The sequence below is a fragment of the Misgurnus anguillicaudatus genome, chromosome 18, assembly GCF_027580225.2.
Source record: "Misgurnus anguillicaudatus chromosome 18, ASM2758022v2, whole genome shotgun sequence".
Classification (NCBI taxonomy): domain Eukaryota; kingdom Metazoa; phylum Chordata; class Actinopteri; order Cypriniformes; family Cobitidae; genus Misgurnus; species Misgurnus anguillicaudatus.
In genome coordinates this window covers 36,084,597-36,107,402 of record NC_073354.2, presented here as the reverse complement: position 1 = coordinate 36,107,402, position 22,806 = coordinate 36,084,597, and the positions used below count along the sequence as shown (strand labels likewise).

The following is a 22,806-nucleotide window of genomic DNA, read 5'->3' as shown; positions in this document are numbered from 1 at the left end:
GACAGATTAAAGTATATCACTACTGACTGAGATATGGCGGACAATGCACAACTTTCTCAGGGCAGAAACTATGGTAATGCAAGACTGTCGATCAGCAGGTGTGGGTGGGGCTTTATCAGTGTGACCTCACATTAACAAGAGATTAAAAACGACCATTTTCAATGTCAGTACTTTGGTTTTATAGGGATTAAAAAAAAAGGGAGAACCACTTTTCTATGGTACAGCTGATATGGTATTCTGGTCAAACACTGACCTCAGATCTGTAATGCACAGTAATGATTTGGGTGTAGCTGTGATAGGTAGGGTGTGGAGAGAGAGAGAAGAGAAGGATGTTTAAAGAAGAGTATTTCCTATTGTGTTGTATGCATTGAAAATGATGTTGGTGAGAGTTTTAGATCCAGTACACATCAGACTTAGACATGATGATATCTCTTTGTTCGAAGATGATGGTGTGTTTGCCCTCAGCATATGGAGGCTTTACCCTGTAATACCACTGAAAACAGTGTCTATTTACCTCAATTCAAATACAAAGCTACGCCTGGTCTCAGATACAAACACCATTGTTTCTTGAAAGTTAGCCGAGAGATTAATGTTTGTTATGTAAATACTTTATAAACAAACTGCAGTCACAAAAACTATTTTAACTTTTCTCATTTGCTCGTATATCATTTAATACGTTTATGTAAGATGGGTTCTTTCACTGAATGGTTCTGTGGGGAACCAAAAATGTTTCTGGTATTGTTGTGAAGCACTTTTGTCGTGTATTAATCTGTTTCAGTCGCATTTATCCGAAATGCACCTTTAATAAGAAAAGATTCCTCTTCGACGCACACCTGCGCGAAACTTATTAATATTCACAAAGCTCGCTCCTGTTGGTGGACGTACTGCTGATGTCAGCGTCAGGGGCGGGGAAAACGCCAAGGACGTACTGAATATTCATGAGCAGTCGTTCGGGTTTTATTAGCGTTTGTGCTGAGGCGACAGAAACACAGTGAGAGAAACACAGAGATCAGACGAGCATCATAAAATAAAACATCAATAAAACAGGAGAAGAATAGTGCAGATATTTCGCGCTTATTTCGCACTGTTTGTGATTTATTGTGAGGTTTCTGATGGATCTGGTGCAGTTTTATCATCCGGAATCTTTCTCCTTTTCTTCTGAACCGAGCAAGTAAGAAACTTTATTCATTTTATTAGCCGTAATGTTGTAATAGTACTTGTAAATTATGTGTAAACCAGGTATTAGACACATCTGTTTTAAAACAAAAAAAAATTTAAAATCCCAAAATTTTGTGTTTTGCGTTGGGATGGGAAATGTAATTTAGACATTATTATTTATGTTTATTTATTTAATGTGATTAAAAAAAAAAAATTTGGTGTCCAAATGCTCATGAAATTAGGCAACAATTCTCTGAACTCAAACGTTGTTGAAAACATTTATTGTAGTTATAAACAAAACATAACACTGTGCTTGTAGCTTTTGGATATTTTAATGCAAAATCTTGCATATTATGCCTTTATGGACCTTTGACTGTAGGGTTCTTTGGGAAAACGATTTATTTTTTAACCATTTAGGCTACATTCTTTTGGCACATGCGACTTACGAATATACATTTTTTACCAGTATGTGTAAACCTTGGGTTCGAACCCATTATGTTTTGAGCTGCTTACACATGATCTACCACTGAGCTATACAGGATAATTATATTATCTTAAAATTACATTATACAACCGCAGAAAAGAATAAGAGACCAAGATTATTTTTAGTTTTTCTAAATTTACTATTTGTAGGTATGTTTAAGTAAAATTATCATTTTTGTGTTATTCTGCCAACTACCGACAACATTTCTGCCAAGTTCCTAATAAAAATAAAGTTTTTATTTGTATTTATTTACTGAAAATTGAAATGGGGAAAACATGCTCCAAATGGCAAAAAGATGCAGTTTTTTTCTGATCTTGAGTACTGCAGAGAAACCAAGTTCAAATTAATTTCCCAATAACAAAATGCTAATGCTTTTATATGTATTTTAGTAAAAGTTCAAAAATAATTGTATGTGTTTAAACCTTACTTTTAATCACATCTTTAATCTGTCTTTGTGTCTTTTATATTGTTGTTGGGTGACTCATGAGGTTTGCTTTAGGTAACAACAGACATTGGACAGAAATGGTCTTAATACATGTAGAAATGATGATTAAAGGCAAAACTGAAGTGGTATTTTAATTTTTTCTGCGGCTTTATTTTCTGCTGATTTTCACATTGGTTTCTGGGATTTTTAAGCACTAGTAGTAAACAGATGTTTAAAAAAACTAAGGTTCTGTGTGAAACTTTTCTCATCACTCCAAACTGTAAACCCCTTTGTTTTTCATACTGAGGTGTAAATAAACAAAATAATCTTAATGATCTTTGAATTAATGTTGTAGGCCTATTTGATAAACTGTCTGTTTTGTTTCACTTGTTCTGCAAACCTTGTTTTATCTGACATGATTATTACTTATGTTTTCTGTTTGTGTTTATTCCTAAATGCAGATGAGACTACAACAGTACAATTTAAAGTTAAAACTAAAACACACTTTCAAAGCCATCGACGTTTCAATAGCCGAATTCTGTGCATGACAGACAGAGTAGCCCAGGAGTTATGTATGATGAGAAAAACATCAAGGGCAAAAAGAGAAAAATTTACCTTAATGGTTAATAATGGTAATATAAAGAAATATTAAAGGTAGGATTTTCTTTTTCCGGGTGGATCATCAAGACTATTGGTCCTCATCAATCAGGAGTGTTGCACAATTGCATTTTTTTAAAAAAGTGGAGATGGCGGGTTTTTTCTAAAATTCGATAAAATCCTCCGCTACACCTTTAAGTGTTTTTTTTAAAATGGTAGTCTGAAAGATATTTATCAACTGACTTATGTAGTCAAACATAATGAGAGAAACACTTTCATGAGCTCCAAAAATTCTGCCCTTACAATTTTGACAGTTCCAATGAAGTAATTATAATTTAATTACACTGTCAGACAAAATTGTCAAAATATGTACCCCAGATGTCACTGGGGCAGTACCCTTTTAAAAAGTACAGCTTTGCACCTAAAGAGTTTAAAGTAGTACCTCAGAGGTATCATATGGGTATCAAATATATACATTTCTATACCTAAACGTTACATATTAACAGTGTTGAGGGTAACACATAACAAATAACGCGCATTACGTAATAATATTACTTTTTTGAAGTAACTAATAAAGTAATTATTACGGAGCATTACTAAGGGAACATGGAGCAAAAATTAAATAAAGTTTAGTTTTGCAGGCGCACTTGAAACTATCGCATGCGCAAGTGAAACTTTCACTTTCACGTGCGGGTGCGAAAGTTTCACGTGAGCACGCAAAACTAAACTTTTGATTTTTTTTACTCCAATGTCACCTTAGGGGCTCGGTACATTACTTTATAATGTACACATTAATATTTGAGTTACTTTTTTAAAAAAGTAATGCAAGTTACTTTTCAGTTTAATTAATTCAATTTAAAATAAAATAATGTACTGAATTAAACATTTTTGCGATCATAAAAAACACCTGCAAGGCCTGAAAGAGATCAAGCCTCAGCCAAGTAAGAAAAAGCAACGGAAAGTAACTTAAAAGCATTACTTTCCATGAAAAGCAATTAGTTACTTTTTGGGGAAGTAACTTAATATTGTAATGCATTACTTTTAAAAGTAACTTTCTCCAACACTGCAAATTAAGACCTTTTTAATATGCCCCAATGACAGCTGGGGTACATATTTTTAACCAGTTTACACTCCTGTTCATACGGTCACTTGTCAATGGCGAACCAGATCGATCGGTGTGTGATATAAAACAAATGGACCGATTCCTATCGTCAGTCGTACCACAATCTTTAACAACAGCATCAACCTATGCCGTTGTTGTTGTTTAGTGACCTCTAGTGGCAAAATTACATATTGTGCCTTTAAAAGTACAATATTTACTCAAAATCCAGTCCAGCCGATTAAACAGACATCACTTATAACTCATGCACAAATCTATAGTCTTGCTGTGTTTTAACATAAGATTGCAGGTATGGAGATTTAATAAGCACATGTTCTGGCAACAGTCTCTGGCCGTCTTAAAGCAATAGGATTTGAGAGCCGGTGATGGAGTCAAAAGTAATTCCGCTGGATCCCAGACAAACTCTGACGGGCTTTGAGATCACGTTACTAGTCACTGCACGTGTTTGTGTGTGTGTGTGTGTGTGTGTGTGTGTGTGTAAGTGAGAGGAACAGGTGTGTTCAGGTGCACTGTATACTGTAAACACTCAGTCAAGACTGACATTGTGGGAAATATAAAGTTGTGCTGATAAAAAGGAAAACCAGACGTTGGTTCTCTCAGATGGCAGTTTTACTTTATTCCATTAAAATAAAAAAGACAGCTGTGGTGGTTGGCATAAATTTACTGTGAAGAACATGTGGTGCATGTAAAGTACCAAGTTTATAAACTTTACTGTTTCACAAAAGGTTTAAACACTGACGGTTGCTTTGTTCTCATTTCTGTTGTTTGTTTCCAAAGCTTTCTGAACATGATGCCAATCAACACCCACTGCCCCGCCTACATCAAGGCAGAACCATCAAGCCCCGCCTCCCTGCCAGACAGTCTGACCCAGCACAGTCCAGGTGCATCATCGGATGCTGGAAGCAGCTATAGTTCTGGATGTAAAGAGATCCAAACAGAACTGGACTCCCCAGTGTTGCACCCCCCTGCGCCCTGCAGGCACCTGGAGGAATCACAGGTGAAGAGGGACTACAGGTTGAGTCCGGGCACCAAACGCCTGTGTCTGGTGTGTGGAGATGTTGCATCTGGATTTCACTATGGCGTGGCTTCCTGTGAGGCCTGCAAAGCTTTCTTTAAACGTACCATTCAAGGTTGGTTTTAATCGCGTTTTTAATCGCAATATGTCATTTTTGCCACTAGAGGTCGCTTAACAATAACAACAACGGCGTAGCTTGATGACGCTGTGAAAGAGAATTGGGAATGGTGGGAGTTGTAGTCTTTATATTCACCGTCGATAGGAATCGATCCGACAGGACTCACAAATCATGTTCATGGATGACGTAATGAAATAAAGTCACCGTGTGGCTTGATAAACGCAGCAACAAAGTGTTGTGTTAGACGCCTTAAAGGGGGCATTTCACAAGACTTTTTTAAGATGTCAAATAAATCTTTGATGTCGCCAGAGTACGTGTGAAGTTTATGTGTGAATATGTGAAGTTTTGCTGAAAATATCACTTAGATAATTTATTATAACATGTTAAAACTGCCACTTTGTAGGTGTGAATAAAAATGTGTTTTTTTGGAGTGTATCCTAATGCAAATGAGCTGATCTCTGCACGTGTTGTGGTTGGATAGTGCAGATTAAGGGGCGGTAATATCCCTTTCTGACATCACAGGGGGTGCCCAATTTCAATTACCTATGCTTGCAGAGAATGGTTTACGAAAACTAAGTTACTGGGTGATCTTTTTCACATTTTCTAGGTTGATAAAAGCACTAGTTTGCATTTGTGACTTCGGTCAATCAGTTCACAATTTGTGCATAAAATCCCTTTTACAGTAAATCTGCAGTGACATTTTGGCAAATTTGCAGTGCTGTGAAACTTCATTGCACTATTGAATTTACGTCACCTTGTGTTGACAGTATTAACAGTGTGTACTAATGAATCAGTGTGAGTCAGGCCAGTAGTTGTTAACCTGTTGGATAAGATTGGAAATCTGTTCAGATATCCTGCTTAAGGGTCAAACACGAGCTGAATTTAACTGAAAGCTCGAAAGTACTCGGGTACAGTTCGGTCTGGTTAAGTATAATGTGAGTACACCCTAAAAGACTTCTTGAATGGTAAACGTAGGGTTTGCTATTTTACTCTCACTCCACATTCACTTTTCTTGGTGCTTTAAACTTAGGTTCTTCACAGCGATCCCATAACCATTCAGTCTTATACATACACCAAAATGCAAATTCAACTATTTACGCGAGTAGATTAAATATAAAGTCAATGCAAAGACGCGAATAGACGTGAACTCGTGCGGGGAGATTTGAATGACGCAAATTGCGTGCCGCAATTGTCGCGAAAACGTGCTATTTGGCTCAAACGCATCTTTGCGTAAGTTGTAAATTCACATGATACGAAGTTGAATCCCACGTGTAATCTAAAGTGAGGAAGGTGATGCTTCACGTTTGGTGTGTACGGCCTATTAGGAGAACCTTTATGCCCTTTTATAATTTAAAGAACCCTTTTTTACTACAGAAAGGTTCTACGATTGTTAAAGGTTCTTTATAGAACTGTTCAGCCAAAAATGGTTCTTCTGTGGCATCCTGAAGCACCTTTTAATTTAAATGCTGCGTTCCTCCCTCTACATTACTCATGGGATTTAACTTTGTGTCATTTCAATTTTTGGCTTGAGTTGAATATTTTCAACTTGCGCGAAGATGCGTTTAAGGCGAATAGCGCGTTTTTCGCTGCACTCGCTCCATCCAATTTCCATCATTCACTTCGCCCTGCGCAAGTTTGTGTCTAATCGGGTTTTGCATTGATTTTGTATATTATCTACTAACCCAAATTGTTAAATGCACGTTTGGTGTGTACGCCCCATAATGCTGCGTAAACACCTAACGCGAAGCGTCATGTTCCTCGGTATAGATTACTTGCGGGATTTAAAGCAACACTAAAGATGTATTGCTCTTTGCTCCCCCTACGGGTTAAAAGCGTAATTGTTCATTACCACTACTGCAGCATAGCTGGCTCTGATTGGATTGTAGGTCTGCCGTAAAGCAAGTTTTTGTAGTTTTCACTCGAACTACAGGACCACTACCCGACGGTTGGAAACTTTTTTAGTGCGGTTTTGGCCAATAGAGGGCTGCAAAGCGAATGTGAAAGTGCCGTTCACCCTGTTTTGAGTGGATGAACCACTGAAACTTTTTTGGAAACGTTATTTTAATACGCGCTTGAGCCAAAAACATGTGTTTTTGCTACAATCGCGCCACCCCGATTAGCGTAATTCACATCCCCAGCGTGAGTTTGTGTCTATTCGCGGCTTTGCATTGACTTTGTATGTAATCTACTTGCGCAAAACGTTGAATTCGCGTTTGTTGTATGCGCCCAATTAGAGTGTTTTTAAGTCTTATCTGGAGGCCTGAATATCCGCTCTATTTATATCCTGGCTATGTGTTTATATAGCACTTTTGCATTATTGCGTCCTAAGACAGTTTTTTTTTGTCTTTTGTAAGTCAGTTTGGATAAAAGTGTCTGTTAAATGCATAAATGTAAATGTGTTTGAATTTCTTTCCTCACCTGTTGCTTGCCAAAAACAGTATTGATGACAAGAGCAATACATTATAAAAATGCTAATGTAGATTGGGTAAATTATGGACATTTCTATGTTCATTTGAACACAGACTGCAATCTGTTTATAGTTAAAGAAGGAAAGTTGAAAGTTTTCAATTCAGGATGCTAATTATGCTGGTTATGATTCATCTGTCTGTCTGTTTTAGGTAATATAGATTACAGTTGTTCGGTCAGCAGGGATTGTGAGATCACTAAGAGACGAAGGAAATCTTGTCAAGCCTGTCGCTTCACTAAGTGTCTGTCTGTGGGGATGCTGCGAGAAGGTGAGTGTGTCTGTATCTTAATGTGTGAATATCAAAACAACACGTCCAGATCATAACCCTCTCAAGGAAAAGATAACAAAGCTTGTTCTTAGAAAGATTAAGCCATTTTCCCTCCAAATTTCCATTCCTGTAATGCATTCAGACGTTTAGGTTTTCCGTAATACTCTTTTTTTAAGGGCAAAATCATAATCTTGGAAAGAATATTCAGTGGGAGTAAACAGAAGATAAAATCTTACATGGTCATTAACTGCCAACCCATCACAATATCAAACCTGTTACCTGTAAATAAAGTCATTTCCGACAATTGTTTATGAACACATTATAAATGTTAGAAATGTATTGCTGAAACGTGACAAAGAATGTGAACTATGTAGTACTGAATTGTGGAGTTACACTGCTAAAAAGTTGATCCTCATTTCTGTTTTTGTTATTTGGGCGGGGCTAAAATGGTGGCTCGATGACACACCAGAGCCACTGAGCATGGCCCCGCCCCTAACACAGTCGTGAGCATCCATTCAGAGACGGCATCCTTGTTTGATAACTTATTTTTTTACTTTGCGTTTTTCGTCATTCAAATTTTGTTGTCTGGTTAATGATACATTTTTCTGTGGTGTGACAAACTGAGAACATTTAATATCAGACTTTACACAGACTTTAATGTTGTTCATGAGTGTACAGCATACATGAAAGTCTTTTGGCATTAAAGGGTCTGGATTCTTGGATTTCGCAATATGCAGCTGTATAGAGATCTCACAAAAACAACATTCAGCCCAAAAAGATTTTCCATAAAAATAATATACATACTCAAATAAAACTGAAGCAGTCAGCAAATAATAATATCTTGCCTGCTGGTGGGAAGTTATATGTGCGTGAGTTTGTGTAGGTGCTGGCCTGATTTTGTTTCAGTGTATCTGCTTATTCAGGATTTTCTATTGCAGACACACACATACAGATGTTTACAATTCTGCGTACTTTTATTTTAAATCATTCGCACAACCACAGGAGATTAAGGGTCAGATTTACTAAATGGGGCAAATTAGCGTAAGAGCGCAATTTTGGTAAAGCGCTGATGGGAGTGAAAATTTCTGAGGGTGATTTACTGACAAATGGACAGTTAAAGAACACTAATTACAACAACAAGCAACAATCTACCAAGAGCAGCGCAAATTAGCATAGGGTTTTAGAAATTTTTAGGCATCAAATAATAGCGCCAAATCAAGTAAATTGACGAGCAAACTTTAGTAAATCGCATAGCGTGATTCATTTAAATACTCACGAAACAACGCCTTTAGTAAATCTTGACTGTAGTTTTTTTTATGGCAAAAGAGGCGTTTGCGTAGCCTGGTCCAACCAGACTCTCGTACATTCATTTCATTTGTACAGAGAGTCCATTGCAAAGCATTACTTCCGTTAAGGAGGGTCCTCTGTTGAAGTTTAAATTTATTGGATCTGCCCAGAGTCGCTCAGGATCTGCCATAGGCAATCGCTAACGTGTGGTCGTGACGTATATCATGCGCTGAAACCGGACTGAAACAACAAGTCCGAATACTAAACTTAGCAAACCTGGTTCTTGCTCCGGCTTTTACTTCTGTATATTCGGCAGTTTTGCAACAACGGATCCAATAGCTTTTCTCACGTCTTTCTCCGCTGCCATTACTGAACTACAACTCAAACTGACGCACGACCTCAACGTCATCGTTCTTAGCCACCCCCCTCTGTTCCCTGATTGGACCTGCAGATTTTTGCAGGAGAAAACGAAACTCTACCGGCAGGCCCAGGCGTAGTGCTGAAGTGAAATGAAAATTAAGCGGAAGCACGTAGGAGGGCGGAGCCAGGCTAGCATTTGCGCAAGTTATTGGGTGATTCTCACGAAAACTTGGTTTTAAAAATGTCAAGCATGAAAATGTAAAAATTGCTTAAATTTACTTTTTTTTCCACCAAACATTGAAAAACAAAGTCTGGAGTAAATGGGAACATTAATTTAAAAACTTTTACTTATCATTTAACACTTTTTGTAACATAATTTTAAAAATTTGTCATAAAAAATCTCATTACCGCAACAGTCAGAAAACATCAACACTGACATATTTTCAAAATGACATGACAAACCTGAAACAACATAATTTGGAGATTCTGCACATCCATTTAAAATCAAAGTATTATGCTTCTATTAATTAAATTAACATTTAATAAGCATCTGTTGTGGTAATGATTATCAAAATGTCGTGTAAGCATTCTGACAAGACAATATTTCAAATTACTGTAAAAAATGATCTTACCTGGTAGCCATCTTGAAGTAACTGGTCCATGTGCTTGGTCACTCAAAATCAAACTTTATTAAAATTCTGTATGTGTGCTTAAACTGTTCTCAAAAAGTGCTGCGGAGGATGAGAACATCAGGCATGGACACATCATTTTCCTAATTTTTCTTCATTATTATTATACATGAATATTCAATAAATAATTTTTCTGTCATCTAAAGTAGTCTAGCAAAACATCCATTTATTTTTTTTCTTAATTTTTTGTGTTAATTTAATTAAATTACAACATGACGCATTTTCAAACACAGCCAGACACATTGCGGTAATGAGAATTTCAGCAGAAAATGAGATAAAATTTCCAATTATAAATTCTTATGTTGAAATCACACATTGTGCAAGGTAGAACACAGTATTGTGTTAATTCTGATGCTTTTTAATGTTACTATATTACACATTTTAAAGCTAAAATCATTAGTGCCGTGATGTTTCAATGGTTTCGTGAGAATCACCCTATTAGTAAATGGCCCTAATGGTGTAATCTGTGATTCCGTCCAAAAATATTTTTTGTTATGCTAGTTGAAGGTTTTATCATATCCTAATAGCAATCAGTATGTTAAATGATCTAAATGTATTTTTATAACTATATACTGTCTGTGGAAAGCATAGGACCATAAAATGTTCATTCAATCATTGCATTCGGTCCGAATGTTATGATAGGATGTGCTCCCTGTCAGTCAGCGTGTGTTTGCATACCACTGCGCAGCCTGTTCACGCAGACATCATACGTCATCTGCGTGTTGACCTACATTGTGCAGACAGAGCGAAAATGGCAGGCAAATAGCAACTACTTTTCTTCTTTTCTTTGTCTCGTTTTTGATCTACTGTGCGTTTTGAAAGAGGTGTGGCTTTGGACACCAGTTTGCAGAGGATCAATGCTATCAGGCTAAATTTGGCATTTTCCAAATCACCGACTCCACCTTTAAGATATAACCAAATATACATTAATTTGTAAACACACACATTCCTACATATCTTTTAATAAAAAGTGTGGCATGTGAGTGACACACTTCCAAAGTACAGCAATAATTTAGTTTAATTGGGTCATTTGTGTTTGTGCATGCATGTGGGTTCCTCCTCACGTTTTCTGTTTGTGTATGTGGGTCTGTGTGTGCAGGTGTGCGTTTGGACAGGGTGAGAGGAGGACGACAGAAATACAAGAGGCCCAACTCTAATTCCAGCGTTTACCTCAGTGTAAATCTACCTCAAAATGAACAACGTGAGAAAATCAAACATAAATCCTTCAGACTATGGGTCAGTATTCATCTGTTAATTAATAATGTAAATTTTTCTCTTGTAGTGCCCCCGAGCAGTCAGGATGAGAATAAGGTGGTGGCACTCTTGTTGGGGGCGGAGCCAGAGAGGGTGTGTGCTATGCCTGACCCCGCCCTCCCAGACAGTGACATCAAAGTATTAACGACACTGTGTGACCTCGCTGACAGGGAACTGATGCTGAACATCAGCTGGGCCAAACACATACCAGGTACACACACACACGCAAACATAGTAAGTGATGTGTTGGAAAAGCAGCGGTTTGTGTATGCATGTTTTATCTACGTTTTGTTTTGGATACACAGAGATACGTTGTTGTTAGTTTTGCTCTTCTTGTTGTGTGTCTGTTTTGGAAAACATCTAAGGGTGGAGAACAATGAACAGACCAGCACCTGTTTTTGAGTTGATATTAACCTCTGTAGTTATGCTTACACAACAAACCTCAAGAATCAGGTGTTTGTGTATTCGTGGCTCAGGTTTTGCCGACACTAAAGACACCAAATTTCCCCTCAAAGATAGTGAAACCTGAACGCACCTGCATTGTAAAGACCAGCCAATGGCACATATGAGATATGTGAAAATAAAATAGCTTCATTACATCTTGAGAGTTACACTGCACGCTGCGGAAAATGATTTTCAAGAAAAAAAATTCTTAGTATTTTTGTCTTGTTTTCGGTAAAAGTATCTAAATGTCTTGATGAGCAGAGCGACCCAAGAAAATAAGTCTAGTTTTTAGACCAAAAATATCAAATTTAAGTCATTTTGTGCTTAAAACAAGCAAAAAATCTGCCAATGGTGTAAACAAAAAAATCTTGAACTTTTTTCTTAAACACTAAATTCAAGAAAAAAATTTTTTGCTTGTTTATGTACAAATTCACTTAAATTTGATATTTTTGGTCTAAAACTAGACTTAATTTCTTGGGTCATTTGTTCGTCAAGAAAAAGCATTTTAATTTAAGAATGTTTGATATTTTTACTGAAAACAACAGTTTTCTTGAAAATCATTTTTTGCAGTGTTAATGAGCAAAATGACCTAGGAAAATAAGTCCAGTTTGTAGACAAAAAATATAAAATTTCAGCGAATTTGTGCTTAAAACAAGCAAGAATAAGGAACATTTAAGAAGGAATAAGAAACATTTTCTTGAATTAAGTGTTTATGAAAAAGTAAACTTATTTCAAGAAAATGTTTCTTATTCCATTGGCAGATTTTTTTGCTTGTTTTAAGCACAAATTTGCTTAAATTTTATATTTTTTGTTTAAAAACTAGACTTATTTTCCTTATTAGGTCATTTTGCTCATTAAGAAAATACATCTTAATTTAAGAATATTTAGATATTTTTACTAAAAAAAACAGGACAAAAATACTAAGTAAGAAAGTCATTTTTTGCAGTGTAGGAGAAAATATCATTAGCTTATTATTTTTATTTATTATTTTATCAGTAAATGTGACCCTGAACCACGAAACCAGTTATAAATTGAGATTTATACATCATCTGAAAGCTGAATAAACAGGCTTTCTATTGCTGAATGTTTTTAGGACAATATTTGGAAGATATACAACTATTTGAAAATCTGGAATCTGAGGGTGCAAAAAAAATCTAAATATTGAGACAATCGCCTTTAAAGTTGTACAAATGAAGTCCTTTGCAACACATATTACTAATGATAAATACATTTTTTATATATGTACAGTAGGAAATTTACAAAATATCTTCATACATGATCTTCACTTCAAAAAATGATTTTCAAGAAAAAACAATTCTTAGTATTTTTGTCTTGTTTTCAGTAAAAATATCTAAAAATTCTTAAATTAAGATGCTTTTTCTTGATGAGCAAAACGACCAAAATATCAAATTTAAGTGTATTTGTGCATAAAACAAGCAAATAAATCTGCCAATGGGGTAAGCAAATATTTCTTAAATTTTTCTTGAATTTAGTGTTTAAGATTTTTTGCTAACCCCATTGGCAGAGTTTTTTTCACTTAAATCACTTATAAAATCAATAAAAATCACTTAAATTTGATATTTTTGGTCTAAAAACTAGACTTATTTTCTTGAAGATATTTTGTTAATATACTGTACATAGTAATATCCTAATGATTTTTGGCATACCCATATGTATTGTTTGCTATTGCCACAAATATACCCGTGCAACTTATGATTTTGTGGTCCAGGGTCACAAATGCTTTTAGATTACAATAACTCAGAGAAAATATGAATAAATATTTTACAGTTTGCTGTCTATTGTGGATACTGTGGATTTTGATAAGTAGTCTGGATTGTCTCGGATATAAATCAGATTTCCAGACTGCATGCAGATTGACATTTTTTGATAATGCTATGGCATACAGTGGTATGGTGGCGTATTTAATGTAACATTCCAATCAGGAAAATGCACGAAGTGACCAAGTGGTCTTCACAATCTACTAGTGGTCATAAACCAGGACACACAGCTAGTTATGTTCTTGTATAGCCTTGTGGTAGAGCATTGCACAAAAGGTCATAGGTTCGAACCCAGAGAACATACATACTTATCAAATGGATAAAAGCGTCTGCCAAATGCATAATGTATGTGAATGTAGTTGAGTGTGCTTCTGGTTTCTATGCATTGTGTGGTCCAAACAGATTTGTTAACAAATGGTGTTTTTTTAAAAAATGCAAAAATGCAGAACGTTTCTGTGAGGATTAGGTTTAAGGGATTATACAGTTTGCACAGTATACAAGTCATTACGTCTATTGTAAGTCCTCACAATGTATAGAAACAAACATGTGTATATGAGTTAGTGTGTGTGTGACCGCAGCATTGTCCTTTTCCTGCCATTTCAAGCAGGAGATAGAAGCGAAGATGACATTGGTGATGCCGAGTTGTTTTGTTTGTGTTGTTCTCGGTGTCATGAGGGTCGTTTGATTGTGTTAATGCGTTTCACAGCGTGAATGTGATCGACCAGAGCGCAGATTCAATCAGTTAATGAACGTAGCTTGAGATGTGTGAATGGAGCTGTGATAAACATCAGTGATGGGTGAAGCCCAGTGTCCTTCTGTCCAACACCAAACCAATCAGATGCTTTTTAATTAAGTGTGAAAACGTGAATGAGAAAAAAGCTTGACTGTCATTGATGCTATTCTTCAGGACACACACACAGAGCCTTCAACCATCAATAAGGTTTTAGCTCAATGTGAAATAGACGTGTAAACTAGGATTTTATTTATCTCCATTTAGCTTTATTTATGTAATTATTTGGATGATTTGCTGTTCAATTTATTCATATATCGTTTGTTATAAAGCAGCTTTAAAGTTAATGTGTACGTGGTAGTTATTTACCGGATTTATTTTCTGATTATATCTAAATAGTTGTTTAATTATTTAGCTTATTAGTTATTTAAAGGTGCAGTGTGTAATTTTTAAAAGGATCTCTTGACAGAAATGAAAAATAATATACAAAACTATATTATCAGGGGTGTATAAAGACCTTTTTATAATGAACCGTTATGGTTTTATTACCTTAGAATTAAAGTTTTTTCTACATACACCGAGGGTCCCCTTACATGGAAGTGGCCATTTTGTGCCACCATGTTTCTACAAAAGCCCTCAAATTTTTTTACTAAGCTGTCTCCGTCTATGACATGTTTGTCCGGTGGCGGCTACTGTAGCTTCTCTATGCGTTTCAAAAGCGAGGGGTGAGCAGTGGACTGAGACATTGGTTGCAATTCGCAACCTCACCACTAGATGCTGCTAAAATGTACACACTGCACCTTTAACTGATTCTTTTCTTTGTTATTTATGTTATTTGTTATGTAATTAGCTGATTAGTTATTTCGCTGATTAATTGCTTAGTTAGTTGGGTGATTGTTGATATAGTTATTTAACCATCATTTAGCTTATTTATTTGAACTGGGAACACACATGCTGATAAAATGTATACCTTGAATGCACCAAAAGGTCCTTGTTTGCCGTTATTTCAGGCATGCAAGACTAAAGTCCTATCTATTTGAATGGGGAAAGACATATATCTCTAAGATCGCGTGCTAAAATCACAATTAAACAATATATTACCGACCAGCAATTAAACCTGACTTCATCTGTACCATAACGTTTGTTTCTGTTTAGCTTAAATTGCACTACAAACACCTTGGCTGCGTCCGAAATCGCCTATTTTTATACTACATAAAGTAGTAGGCGGGTGAGTAGTAAAATTCATAGTATTAGAAAAACAGTAGGCGAAAAGTACCCGGGTGACCTACTACTTCCGGCAAGATCCTGAAGTGTTCATTCGATGGACACTTGCTATCCCATGTTCCCGGGAGAGGAGTTATCCAATGCAGAAAAGACAGAGGGGCTTTGTTTTATTCAAAAATGCCCGAAAATGGTAACGCGGCTCTATTCAAATGCAAATATATATATATTAAACAGCTGCACATTGTGGTTAAAGTTGCCATGAAACGGAAGTAGGGATTGCCTTATTTTCCATGTGATGACGTATATTCGACGGAAACCAGTAGGGCTGGGTATCGATTCAGATGTTCCAAATCGATTCAATTTCGATTCACAAGCTATCAAATCGATTCGATTCTCGATTCATTTTTCGATTCTGGTTCTCGAGTAGGTTTTTATACTTGATTCTCGATTCAACTCAATGAATATAGATTTAATACAAATACTATATTAATAAAATTGAACAGTGAACTGCAGTTTACAAGTGGGTAATTAATAAAAAAAAATTAAAAGCCACAACACTAACGTTGAAGAAGACTAGTTAGTAGATTAAAGTTAATCTTACGTTCAATGTTTGCGGAAATAAAAATAAAAGAAAAAAATCAATTCTACTCTTTGAGAATCGATTTTTATTAGACCACGTTTTAAAAAACTTTTAATCAGAAAATCAATTTTTTTTGCTCAGCCGTAGAAACCAGCGGCAGGGCTGGATTTGAATTTGTCCATTGAGATCTGATTGGATCATTTGAAGTTAGGTCATGTTGCTAATTGCTAATCGCAGCGTTCTTCTCCCAGACCCCGCCCATCTGCCACCATATGACCGAAAGTAAAGAGAGATCGTTATGAGGAGGGGAGGAGATTTGCGTTTTTGATTAAAGATAATAAAGGCACATTCATTTTTAAAAAATAATGAAGCTCACAGATAAGTCATTTGTAAAAAAAATAAAGTTTTTAATTTTATTTTCATGGAGACTTTAAAGCAACACTATGTAGTTTTCATGTAAAAATGACTTACAGCTCCCCCATGTGGTTGAAAAGTGGAACAGTACCTGGTATCAGACACTCTTCTGCAGGCAGGGGGAGGGGCGGGGCTGTGTTTCCTACCTTCCACCGCCACTTTCAGAGTGTGCTTGTAGCAGCTAGGATGCTGCTCAGGTTGCAGCAACAGTACAATTTGTCCAGTTAAAAGTTGTTCTATCACTGAAATAATTTTAGAGACATTATTTAATGGTAAAAAAACTACATAGTGTTGCTTTAAATTGCGCTTGTTTAACATCATTCCAGTTAACGACTAAAGCCCAGTATAGACTGTTTCAGCAGTAAAAACATAAACAAGGGACTTTCCTGGTCAACACGTAACTTCCGGTAAACTTTGCTAAAAATAAATAACAATAAAGTACTTTAAACGTAGTTTATTTATATAACAAGCAAAATAAACAACACATTTGTTATTTTCGACAAGGTATTTGTTCAAGAGGTCAGTTTAGCAACTAGTCAGACCATTAAAAAAACTGAAACCGGAAATAAAATTCGGACCAGACGCGTATCGCTTCACCGCACGTGCGTCCGATGAAACCGTCTATATACTGTGCGATATTAAATAGTCCTTTAGGATTGTTGCTTGCCACACTGTGCGATCAAGATCGTAGTTAAGTCCATGTCACACTGTATGATCTCAGTTTCCATCAATGTCAGACTGTACAGGTTTAAAGACTTTTAAAAATCGGACGCACGCAAATAAATGTCTAAATAGGTCTGATTTGAGAATATTAGCAATTAAAGTTGACTATTATTCTTAGTTTATCGTAAATTGTTGTAATATGCTTATGACTTTATGCTCAGTTAACTTAAATACATTTTTACGGTAATCTATAATTCCGCTATAATCCACTAGGTGGTGCTCTTAACCAACATATAAAAACCTGAAACATTAACTAGTTAAAACTGTATGTAAAGTTATTTTCAAATTTTGCTTAAAATGTGGTATTTTTGAAGAAATGTACCTATATTTGAGAGGTGATAAAAAGAGAACAATCAAGATAGAATGATTTTTTCCCGTTATTTTTGTTTATTTGTGACCTCCGGAGGCTGCAGCCTTGCGATTGAGAAACGGACATAGTAATAGGAGTGCTTAATTTTGTTATATCCAATATCTTTGTTGCACTTTGATGCATTTGGCAGACACTTTTATCCAAATTGATTTAATGTAAGATGTTGAATATTTAGCTGATTTCCTTAAATTTACATGTTCACCACCCCTTTAAAACTGTAATTAAGCATAGGTTTCGAGCAATTGTATGAAAACAGTGAAGAAAATGGCAATGAGATGCATATTTAGTGTTTTAGTTGGATTCAGTTACTAAGGTGACAAGTTATTTATACATATACATATTGCGGTGTATGTGATCAGATCTATTGCTCCTCCAGGTTTCTCCAGTCTCTGTCTCTCAGACCAGATGAGTTTACTGCAGAGCGCATGGATGGAGGTCCTCATCCTCCGTGTGGCGTTTCGCTCGCTGCCCTGTGAGGACAGGCTGGTGTTTGCGGAGGATTATATCATGGATGCTGAACAGGCCAAATCAGCGGGACTACTGGAGCTCCACGTGGCCATTTTACAGCTGGTGCGCAGGTACAGATCCATGAGACTGGAGCGAGAAGAGTTCGTCACCCTGAAGGCCATCGCTCTCGCCAACTCAGGTAAATGTCGGGTTTATCAGTAGACTATGCTCATAACTACACTACGTTAAAAGTTTCTTTACCTATTTAATGTCATCGCAACCCGCCACATTATTTTAAAAGAGCAAATAACACAGTATAGACAGTAAAGGTGTGATATTTGAACTTTTTGTCTTTCTCTCTTAGACTCGATGCATATAGAAGATGTGGAGGCGGTTCAGGTTTTGCAGGACTCTCTCCATGAAGCCCTACTGGATTATGAGCGAGTCCAGCACAGGGAAGATCCTCGACGGGCAGGGAAACTCATCATGACCCTTCCGCTCCTCCGTCAGACCTCCGCCAAAGCCGTGCGACATTTTTGCAACATCAAACAGGACGGACGCGTCCCAATGCACAAACTTTTCCTGGAACTTCTAGAGGCCAATGCCTGATCTCTGTTCCCATTGGATCGTCAAACAAAGGTGACTCCACCCCATACACATTTAGGAAGGACAATTGTTTGTGAAACTACGGCAATGATGAAATATAACAGTACATACAAAAATCATAAGTGTGTACAAGGATCCTTAAATATTATGAAGGAGTTTTGATGAAGGTTTCAGTGATCGAAATTGAAAAACTACTGTACATCTGACACTTTTTTCTGTTTTGTTGTTATCATCCAGGATAAACAGATTTTAATTTGCTGATCAATTTATGAAACACTGTTTCGCCAAAGAAAAACTGCACTCCTGAAACAAACATGAAGGAAAACAACAGTGTTATACACACCGCTTTGTGTAAATTTTTGCAGGATCTCTTGACAAAAATGCAATATAATATACATAACAATATTATCAGTGGTGTATAAAGATCGTACAAAATCTTTTTATCTACATAAAACGTGGGTCCCTTTATATGGAAGTCGCCATTTTGCGGCGTCATACCCTAAACGGACAAACTGCCCTATATAGCGCGTTACGTCACTACGTCGCCTCAGACGATGACATGTTTGTCCTGTGTACGTAGCTTCTCTATGAATTTTAAAAAGGGAGAGGTGATCTGTGCACTGGACCATTTGGTTGCAATTCACAGTCTCACCGCTGGATGTCGCTAAAAACTACACAGTGGACCTTTAAGTTTAAATATAGGTGTAGTCTAAATTAAATTATATTATAATGTAAATGTATTTGTTAGGAAAGTGGTCAAAAGAAACGTTGTATATCAAATATCGTTTCCAGAACAAACAGCAAAAAGTACACTTCTGATTTAAAAAATGAATGCATTTTATTAATTGTACCATTTCCTGATTGGTGATTATTATCCATTATTGTTGGGTTTGTTTTATCGCCAAATTGTGTGTGTATTTATAAATCATATCCACATCACTGGATATGTTGTTTTTATGAAATAGATCGAACTTAAACTGAGCTGAAAAACTTTAAGCTGATAACCGGCCTTCTTTGATCCAATTGTGTTTTACCACATGTACCTTTCAGCACTTGACAAAATAAGCCATACCAATATCTGTTTTTAACAAAAAAATAAATATGTAAATACTGTATGATTTAAAGCAATAAGAGTTTTAATTATTTTTTTCTTTACTAATACACTGTTTTATTAAATTCATCTTTAAATTAAATCCACGGTGACCCATTATAGTACAGTTTTATTCATACTGACATACAAGACTGCGGAGGTGATGGCTGTTTTTTACTCTCTTCATATTGCCTGTACGGTATTGTGAATGTCAGAGGTTTACAATAATGAAGGAAATGCTACAAGTTGAATTTACACTACACATTATCTGTTAAAAAGGTTACAACAGTAAAGCCTCATCATCTATTCAATTCAAGTTTTATTTATATAGCGCTGTTCACAATTTTTTAATTATTGTAAAGCAGTTTTACATTAATAAAGTCTCTTCAGTAATGTTTGTTCTGTTGCTAAATCTGTACTGGTTTAATAATAAACATCTGTTTATGATTTTCCCTATTTCTGTATGTGAAAGGTTTGTGAATGATGTTTATGTATATGAAGCTAAGCTCTTAATAATACAAGTTTGTCTTGGCAATATCAGTGTTTGATTATAATAAACATTTTTTTATTCAAATAAATGCTTTAAAGACAATAATAACATAAAGTGTATGTTTACTACTTCAAATAAGCAGGGATAAAGGATAGTGAAAGGGATAGTTCACCCACAAAGGTTTTCATATGACATGCATTTTCACACCATACATACTGCGTGTATATATGGGTGATTCTCACGAAAACTTGGTTTTAAAAATGTCAAGCATGAAAATGTAAAAATTGCTTAAATTTACTTTTTTTCCCACCAGACATTGAAAAACGAAGTCTGGAGTAAATGGGAACATTAATTTAAAAACTTTTACTTATCATTTAACACTTTTTGTAACATAATTTAAAAAATTAGTCCTTAAAAATCTTATTACCGCAACAGTCAGAAAACATCAACACTGACATATTTTCAAAATGACATGACAAACCTGAAAGAACATAATTTGGAGATTCTGCACATGCATTTAAAATCAAAGTATTATGCTTCTATTAATTAAATTCACATTTAATAAGCATCTGTTGCGGTAATGACAATCAAAATGTCGTGTAAGCATTCTGACAAGACAATATTTCAAATTAACTGTAAAAAAATGATCTTACCTGGTAGCCATCTTGAAGTAACTGGTCCATGTGCTTGGTCACTCAAAATCAAACTTTATTAAAATTCTGTATGTGTGCTTAAACTGTTCTCAAAAAGTGTTGCGGAGGATGAGAACATCAGGCATGGACACATCATTTTCCTAATTTTTCTTCATTATTACTATACATGAATATTCAGTAAATATTTTTTCTGTCATCTAAAGTAGTCTAGCAAAACATCCATTTATTTTTTTTCTTAATATTTTTGTGTTAATTTGATTAAATTACAACATAACGCATGTTCAAACACAGCCGGACACATTGCGGTAATGAGAATTTCAGCAGAAAATGAGATAAAATTTCCAATTATAAATTCTTATGTTGAAATCACACATTGTGCAAGGTAGAACACAGTATTGTGTTAATTCTGATGCTTTTTAATGTTACTATATTACACATTTAAAGCTTAAATCATTAGTGCCGTGGTGTTTCAATGGTTTCGTGAGAATCACCCATATACACACACATACACACACACACACACACACACACACACACACACACACACACACACGGCACATAAACACTCTAAAAACACATAACAGCTAAATACAAGCATCAGTCATGGTCATCATGTTTATAAATCAGAAGAGAAATGTCGCTGACTCCATTAGTTATTAACCACCCTGTTTTAAGTAGGACGTGCATACAATAAGGAATCAAAAGACAGTAAACACATGACAGATACATCCCATAATGCATTTCACCAGATATGTCCCTTCTGAAGATAATTTATCAAGATGTTATAGCATGTCAAGCTCAAATGAATATACAGTATATCCAAATCCATCTGACTTTTATAGTTAAACCTAAAGAAAGCAAAAAGGATGCCAGTATAGCCACATCCCAACCCTGCTTTGACGCAGAAATGCTGCTCCTGGTTATATTTACAAATAGATCATAATAATCTTCTTATGTGCCACATGGAATTATGTCCAAACAGAGAAATGCCTAATAAACGTATAGATTATAGCAGCGTAATTGTTTTCTTTTCGCATAACAAAGGACGAATATAAATAAGGCTTAAGAATCTTATTTTCACTTGCAAAAATGCAAAGATAAGTAAATAATTGTGTATTATAAAATCCAGATCCAGGTGTGATTTACAAAGCTTTAGCACTGAGAAAGATTTTTTGTAATTCCTGTTGTACATTTATGTCTATGAATAATCAAGCTAATCGATACAGATAAATTACAGCCTGTCAGGTGGTTTATACACATGCATGTTTAAAATAATTTTACACTCTGTCAGTAAGACACTTCATCAACACATTAGTCTCACTTCACTGAGAGATGCTACAAGCGTTATAAATGAGGCTCGTATAAGAGTTGCTTACACAAGAAAAATCCTGTACGGCTGTGCCAACACAATAAAAATATTACATTTACAAGTGTGCGTGTTACTTACGTATGTGCATTTTGAAGCCTGGTGAAAGCTATAGGATCTCACGATAGGATCCTTTGTAGGTCAAATATGGCAATATATATATATTTTTTTTCAATATAATTTTAAATAAATTTCAAAATATATAAAAAATGTCCAAAAACTATATGTGCTGAAATAATTTTGACTAAATGTATTTTTCACCAATATATTTTTTGGCCCATTTTTGTATATTTTGAAATATATTTGAAAAATAAATATATTTTAAAGCATTTACATTCACGTCGCATTGGAAGAAAAACAAAACTTGTAAACATTACATGTTTGAAAAGGTTAAAATTACAGCAAAAATATAGCCTACTTATAATTTTATATTTTATACACACATATACATTTAACAAACTTTTATACTTTGTCCAGGAAGATATATTTTTGGCCGTATGGGTTGTAAAATTAAAAATGTATTTGTTGCCCCTGAAATACATTTTAAAATATGGACCCTGCACAGGAATGGACATCACGTTTTGTGGTTCAAACCAATAAAAATGGTAAAAATCAACCAATCAAGGCACACTGATTAAACACCTGAAAGG

At 35.5% G+C, this 22,806-nt stretch overlaps 1 protein-coding gene across 2 annotated transcripts; it reads left to right on the top strand.

Moving 5' to 3' along the window:
• Positions 1 to 132: 132 nt before the first annotated feature.
• Positions 133 to 20,229, top strand: esrrgb (estrogen-related receptor gamma b). 2 transcript variants are annotated; one of them, XM_055186925.2, is made up of 7 exons: positions 143 to 1,171; positions 4,561 to 4,913; positions 7,535 to 7,651; positions 11,087 to 11,188; positions 11,270 to 11,452; positions 17,881 to 18,150; positions 18,316 to 20,229. In XM_055186925.2, exons 1-7 carry the CDS (start codon positions 1,113 to 1,115, stop codon positions 18,558 to 18,560), a joined length of 1,329 nt encoding a protein of 442 aa, XP_055042900.2. In that variant the 5' UTR covers positions 143 to 1,112; the 3' UTR covers positions 18,561 to 20,229. The 2 variants fall into 2 exon arrangements, with proteins under 2 accessions (XP_073712491.1, XP_055042900.2); XM_073856390.1 differs by having other exon boundaries at positions 133 to 1,171; positions 11,087 to 11,452.
• Positions 20,230 to 22,806: the final 2,577 nt, after the last annotated feature.